The 7,788-nt window shown below is 40.6% G+C and overlaps 1 protein-coding gene across 1 annotated transcript in view; it reads right to left on the reverse strand.

Moving 5' to 3' along the window:
• Window positions 1–1,648, reverse strand: part of PAH (phenylalanine hydroxylase) — a 76,754-nt gene extending 75,106 nt beyond the window's left edge. Inside the window, exon 1 of the mRNA XM_056117083.1 lies at window positions 1,484–1,648. Within this exon, the coding sequence (XP_055973058.1) occupies window positions 1,484–1,543 (60 nt within the window). The 5' untranslated portion in view covers window positions 1,544–1,648. The remainder of the gene's footprint in view (window positions 1–1,483) is intronic.
• Between the last annotated feature and the right edge of the window lie 6,140 nt (window positions 1,649–7,788).

The following is a 7,788-nucleotide window of genomic DNA, read 5'->3' on the forward strand; positions in this document are numbered from 1 at the left end:
AGAAATCCTAAAGACTATTATATTTCAGCTTACCTCCCCCTTTTATCCACCATCTTCTCCACCACCACCACCCCACACACATACATACTATTTTACAGGCACCAAACCAAGTTTCCTCAACCCAATTTGTAGACTTTCCTAATACCTAGTTTAAGTAAACCAAAGATGAAGAAATGGGTACCCTGACTCTATACCAGCATGTTTCTGTGACAAGCTGTTCCCCATCACTAAACCTAACTCAGATTTCTTCCCTCCTTGTGTTCAGTGTCCTAGACCCACTTTACAAAACACAGTTGTTCCATAAAGACACCGTTATCACCTTACAATGCTCCAAGAACTATGATAGTGTCTATAAAGACATTGTAAACATTGTTTCATTTCATTTTAGGCCAACTCTAGGTAGTGGATATTTTTATTTCTATTTCCTATGAGCAAATCTGCACAAACACACTCCTATATCAAAAATGAAATTTTGTGATTCTGTCTCGAAGTGCTCTACTAGCAAAACTTTCTGGTCACACAGCTCCTAAACAGATCACTTTCCCTAACCTCCTCACCTACTTATGGGGTTCTCACTGCCAGTAATACCAAAACTAAACCTTGGCAAACCTGCTGCCCCTCTTTAACATGATATTGTCCTATCTCCCAAGCACACTATTTACATATGAACTCTTCCTCTCAGTACTAGCCCATCTACATTTTAGTCATTCAGTTCCACTGAAACATCACCTACCCTCTTCTCTGCAGCCACCCTACTCTCTGATTTTTCCCCAGCTACCTCCATGCTATCTGCTGAGCTAGGTAGGAAGTCTAAGCTCTTGAGATCAAGAGTGTGATAAGTCAAAGAATTTATTTGCAGTTCGTCATCTCCAGAGGATGACGGTCTCTGGAAAATGGAAAACATCCCAGGAATTATCCTTAGGTCTTATTTTTGGTTCTTTCTCATCCTAAGACCCAGGCTCCTCCTTCCATCCATCGGTCTGAGAAAGTCTCACATCTCTTCATGCTCGTTTTTTTCCCCACAGGTGATAAACAAGTGCAATTTCTCACAATTTTCCCATTTCAATACCTTGTAGAGGGCACTTCATAACCATCAATGGAGAACAGAGATCTAGAAAGTTCCTATCACTCTGCATTGTTAAGGACACCCAAAAGAAAAGACTGCCATGGAAAGGAACACTGAGTTTTTTCCCTAAAGACACATAGTTAGATCCTACCAATGCAAAACCAGACCCCCCAACTGCTAAAGAGTATAAAGAATATTATTTCTGCCTACAAGTTTCACAGGACAAGTCTTCCTACTCAGAAACAATTGTTGAGGATGTATGTTATCTGTTAGCTTTCTGCACATATGCATCCTCTTGAGAGGAACCCAGATCTCTTCATGAGTTTCTGAAAGTAGAGAACACCAGGTTTGCTCAAGTTATCTTTCCATCAGAGGCCAGACTCCCCTCTCTGTGGAGGGAAGACCAACCTGGCTCACCTGTCCAAAGTTGGAGAGCTTCCTGCCCAAGCCCCGCGTCTCCAGAACCACAGCTGACATGCTGGCTCCAACTGGGGATGTCTCTAGCTCTGGAGGGAACGGGAGCGTTTGCAGAGGGCCAGTGCTTCCTGGGGTTTTTAACCTGACGTTAGGGAGGAGAGGAGAGGTTCCAAGGGTGCCTGCTGCTGGGGGTCCAAGCCACAGTCACACCCCAGTGGGTGTTGTCCTGACGCAGCGGGCTGTACGTCATGGGGCAGAGGGCGGAGGGTGCCTGGATGCAGGGAGGCCGGACTTGGCTGCCTGCCCTGCTTGGAGGGAGCAGCAAAGCGCACAGGGACACCTGCTGCTGGCACTCACCCAGTCTGGCACGTCTCAACTCCCAGAAGCATGGGAGCAGGTTTTCTGCTCAGGAGTAAATCCGAGAGGGGCTGATGATATAAGTTCCAGTTACTCTTTCTCTCTCCCTGTCTCCTCTCATTCCCTGCTCCAAGCAAAATCAGGTATTTGTTTTGCTTTGGTTTGGGCTTCGTTCCCATCTCGTGGTGCTCAAGGGCTCTGTACAATGCTTGGAGGACCGTGGGGTGTAGGGTATCCAACTTGGGACTCCTACCTGCAAAGCATGGGCACTAGCCCTTAGAGCCCTCTCCTTGATTCAGCACTGCTCGGTCTTAACCTTAGCTTTGGTTTGGTTCTTTCTATTAACTACTCAGCAAAATGCCTTTCTGTGATTTGCAGAAAACTACACTGTGAATGCTGAGCAAGCTTGTAAGGAGCAGAAGCAAGAGCAACCCCTGGGTTGAAATTCAGCCATGTGTCCTTGGGCTGTTCATTTTGCCCCAGACCCAGAAGGGAAAAAGTAGAACCACATCGCTCCAACATTTAAAGCATAGGACTATTCTCAAAGTGAAATAAATAAACAGAAGAATTAATTAATTCATTAAGCATGTTGTCTATGAGTAGCATTGAACCCTCATTTAGTGGGAGATATTGTTTTAAAGTAGGTACAACAAGTAGGTGCACAACACAATTGAGGCCTTTTGCTGAAGGCCTGGTGGTATTCTAGGCATTGGAAGTGTAGCAGTAGACCACCTTTGGCCAGGCAACCATTCTAAGAGAAAATCAGAAAATAAACTAAGAAATCATTTAAGCAGAAAGAAGTTTTGTGAACAAGATATAATAGAGGGTTCTGGGAGTGAACTTGTGTTTATAGCTGAGAGATTTCTGGAGACAGCTGAAAGATTTCATTCATTCATTATAATGAATTTCTCTTAGGGGTGTAAGGTATTAAACAAAAGAAAGTCAGAGGTTGAAAAAAGATATGAAATTCAGGGGCATCAAAGTCTTGAGTAGCTGCCTAATATTTAGCCAGGAGAGAGCAATGAGACTGTGAGAAAACAAGCTGATCATCAGGAATGCTAGAAATCCACCCTCAAGTCCTTGAAAAAATGACCAAGCATCTGACACAAAGGAACTCAGATTGTGGATTCAAAACAAATGTATTAACTTCATTCCAATGCATTAACAAATGTATTAACTAGTGGTTCCTCCACTGATTACTTGTATAGTTTTGAGCAAGAGTTAATTTGTCTTTAAAAATGGTACTTCTAAGTTCTTTGTACCATGTGCCTCTCTAGTTTCCAGTCCTACCTGCTACCCAGAATGTAGACACAATAAAGTATAATTTTGATTTTTTTAAAAAAGTCCTTTTTATCAAATGTCTCACAGTGAGCTGGAAACTCTGGCTTTAAACATAGCAGTGGAAGGCAAGACCTTAACTTCCACCCTCAGGAGAATGTATGTTCTTTATCTGACCTCTCAGTTTTCTGTGTGACAAACAAAGTTTTCTCATCTCCAGGATACCCTGACAAATTCCATTTCTTCCATTCATGCTGCTTTTATATTAAGAAGGACACAAATGGGGCAGAGCCAAAATATAATAAATAAGCATGTGGGAGCAGAGCAATAGTACAGTGGTTAGGGTATTTGCTTTGCATATGGTTGACCTGGGTTCAATCTATATGGTCCCCTGAGCACCGCCAGGAGCAATTCCTGGATACGAAGCAGGAGTAATTCCTGAGCATCACCAGATATGGCCCCCACTACCAAAAAAGTCCCTCAAATTATAATAGGCATTCAATATATAAAAGTAAATGATCAACTATTTGTTCAATGAACACTATATATGCATAGATACAACTGAGTTCACTACCCATGAGATTCCAACCATATACTCACAAAGTTTGTGAATTATATGTCATAGATATGTGAATCACACCCACTTACATATGGGCAAACTGAAGTCCAAAGACCTTAATAAGTATTTCAAAGTCAAACTTTGATTTTGTTAATTCCAAAATATTTGCTCCTTCCTTCCTAGTCATACAGATAGACAGTATTGGTTTTAACAGTGGGTAGGAAGCATGGGGAGTTGTTTGTTTGTTGACAAGAATTGCACTTATCTTTTCTCTTCACAATTGCTAAAAATAAAACTCTAATTCTATCTTCCATAAGTTCCAAAACTAAATTGAACAAAAAACACACTTAATTTTCTGCTGCTCAGAGTAAAACACAAATAACTTCTTTAAAAACATGATCATAGGACAGGAGTGATAGTACGGTTGGCAGGGTACACCCCATACAACCCCCTGAGTACTGTCAGGAGCTATCCCTGAGCTTAGAGCCAGGAGTAAGTCCCAAACACAGCCAAATGTTTCTCCCTCCTCCCTCCTCCCCTGTCAACATGATTATGAAAGAAAAACTGGGGAAAGTAACTTATCTTGACATTAAGATACAAATTCATTTAAGATGAGTTTGTTTGTGAGCAGGCATTTTTTGATGTTTTTCAGTTGATGTGTTGTTGCTACTAAGAACTGCTCTAAGAACTTGGATATCTAGATGCATCCAAGCATGCAGTCTGCAATCTTCGGAGATGCTGTGAATGATCACAAAGAACGGGGTACCATGTTGCAAGAAGTGCATTTGTGTACTTGGCAAGCTCAAAGCTGACCTTCAGTGATCAGAAAGTTGAAGATTTCCCAACTACTGCAGTTTATCAATCCTTTTTTATTTAACCTCATCTTCAGAGGGTTGAGTTAATCATAACCTATGAGCTCCTGGTTTATAATCCAGACCTCCAAGGCCCCTTTCTTCTTTTATTTATTCTTTCTCTTTGATCTTCATTTCTCATGCCTATTCCAAAACCCAAACGCAACTTCCCTTGATGCATTTAACTTTGCAAGTGAAGTGTATGAAAAAAGTTTCTGTGTGTATTTTCATGGGCACGTATGACAACACATTCTATAGATGTACCATAGAGTTAATAATTTCTAATATTTTCCCATGTTCTTAGGTACTATCCAGGACTCTGGATGTAGTCTATTAATTGGTGTGGATTATCCACCAGTTTGTGTTTAGTGTCCACTACATTTGAGTTTATTCCCGAGCAATAGACATAAAGACTGTCTTTTCCACCACACTAAACATCACTGTGATAAACACCCTCATCCTGATCCCACCTAGGTACCTGCGAGAATTTTTCTGACGTAAAGGGGGCAGGTCTTCATCAAAAGAGACATTCATTCCTAATTATATGAAGGACTGCCAGATAACCCTTCAGAATCGTTTATTCTACTTTGTGCTCCCACCAACAAGATAAGAAGCTTCTTGCTGGGAATTCCCCACACTTGACATTTTCCAAATGTCTGATTCTTTGCCAATCTAAACGTTGTGAAGAGTTATCTTTGCCATATTTTTCTGCATTTATCTTTTAAGTGATGCTTGAGCATCTTTTCATATACATATGCTACCCATGCTGGAAAGAGATCTTTGTCATACACTCTGCCCATTTTTCTGATTGGACTGATTTTTCCTTGTTGATTTGCAGAAATAATATGTTTTCCATGATATCAGCCCTGTGGCTTTTCTTAGTCAAAGAAACTGACTTTAGCACAGTCAGTTAACTACCAACTGGTATTCTTTCCCCAAAGGGGGGATACTATATACATAATATATATGTTATTTTATATATACTATATTATTATATATTATATATAGCAATAGGTAGTTGAAAATTTTTGTGGTTTTGGCCATGGCGTTTCATTTAAAGACATTCTTCTTCCCTAAATTAGAAAGATATTTTTTTCTTTTGTCAAGTTGTGGATTTTCTTTCACACTGAGATCTAAAGTCTCTTTTTTTTTATCTCTATTTGTCTATGGATTACAATTGTGACCGAGTTGTTTTTACTACTCCAAATGATGGTTAATTTTTAAACATAAACAAATTTTTCCCTCATTTCTTTGTTTGTTTTGTGTGTTTTGGGCCATCACCCGGCAGTGCTTAGGAGTTGTTTCCAGCACTTGGGACATCATGTGGTGCCAGGGATTAAGTGGGACCTCCTACTTGCAAAGCATGTCATCTAGCCTTTTAAGGCATCTCCCTGGCCTTTTCCCAAGTCATTTATTTTTGATGTCAGTATATGTTGAGTTATGATGAAAGGATCTTGTGTTAGGGAGACACTGATATTAGCATAACTCCTGGAGCATAGGGTTGTGCCAATGATGTCTTGGCAGAGCATGTTTGTTCAATGAAAAGGATCTAGAACATTGGACAAAGGAGGCCAGTGCCTTGGGTCAAGGACAGTGACAGAGATAAACTTGTCATAGAGACATGCACACAGAGACCCTGAGTTCAATCTCCATCCCTGCATGTTCTCAGACCAATACCAGAGGGTGTGGCCCTGGAAGTCCCCTCAATACTACTAGTCCAAGCCCTGATATGTCAGGCCTACACCACCAGACTGAGTATTGCTAGGGGTGGCCTCTGTCACAAGCACTGCTGAAAGAGTCCCTCAAAAGATAAAAGGATCGGTTCTCAGAAATGCATGGCAGGTGATGCCCCTTAAACTTTGGGTAACATATGGGTTTTCTTTTTTCTTCTTCCTCCCTCCACCCCCTCCCACTTTATTTAAACACTGTGGTTTACAAAGTTGTTCATGATACATTTGTTACATACATTCAATATTCTAACACCAATTCCACCACCATTGTGATCTTCCCTCCACCATTGTTTCCGTTTTTCTAACCATCCCCTGGAAACTGCCTCTTTAGCAGGCTCAAAATAATTTATTTTATACTGCTTATTACAACTGCTAATGGTATTATCAAAAAATACTTCAGCAAAAGAAAATTTTTGAAAATTGGTATATCTCACTATGGGGTCATTAAATCCTTGTCTGAGGGTTTTCTAAGCTGTTTGTTGATAAATTGAGTTCTCTGTGTTGTTTTTCTTTATTGAGCTTAATTGGCTTCTATCCTGCTTTCCCATCTAATTGCGTGTACTAGTAGATGTCAGTATTGTAGAATTTGGAGGTCCTGCATGGCTACACACACAGCCATATGCTCCAGAAACTTTAGAATATTCTATAGTGCCGCGCTTTTATGGGATGAGTAGTTGTGGCTTCCAGGACTTCATGGAAGGGTGGAGGGAGGCTGCCCACCCCAACTCCAGAAGATCCCAGAAAACCGCAGAAGATCCCAGAAAATCTCAGCCTGAAACCCGAAATACCTGAAATTTTCAGCAGTTTGCCATCTCTACAAAGCTTGATCATGAAGCAACGGAGTTGGGTTGTTGGCCTGGTTGCAGCTATGGGGGGTGTGAGTGAGGCTTCCAGGGCTTCAACAGGGTGCTCACCTACCAAGGGTGCTTCCGCATGCTCACCTACCAAGGGTGCCCCAGAGTTTTCAACCAGGAGACCTGTGTGCCCATGATTTTTTGCAGCTAGCTGTTTCCTTTTGAGATTTAATCATGAATCTGTACATATCTATATCTGAGTTTTTTTCAAATTGCCATCTATATCCAAATTGTTCTTTGGAACAAAACCTCAGTTTTATTCCATTGATTAATTCTGTGTATTTCATTGTCATACAGCACTTATTCTTACAGTGGAGTTTGCTTCGTCTGTGACTGGCAAGTCCACCTTTTGTACTTGTCTTTTTTCAAAATTTACTTATCTATTAGTGCACGTTTATTCTTCCAAATTCCAGTTGAAATTTTGGTTGGTTTAGCTCTGAATTTTCTTCTGAATATGGGAACACATGGTAACAATTATGATAGCAGGCATACAGGCTGAAGTGCTAAAAATTCCCCATCAATATTATGCTTGATTTAGGTTTATGTTCAATCATCATCAAATATATGAAATTCTATCTTCCTGAGGTGCTTAGGTTAGTTTTCATCACAAAGTACTAAATTTATCCAATGACTTTTCTACATATCCTACATACATGATGTTATGTTTATTTTACTC

The sequence above is a fragment of the Sorex fumeus genome, unplaced genomic scaffold (genome assembly GCF_029834395.1).
Source record: "Sorex fumeus unplaced genomic scaffold, SorFum_2.1 ptg000003l, whole genome shotgun sequence".
In the NCBI taxonomy this organism is placed as follows: domain Eukaryota; kingdom Metazoa; phylum Chordata; class Mammalia; order Eulipotyphla; family Soricidae; genus Sorex; species Sorex fumeus.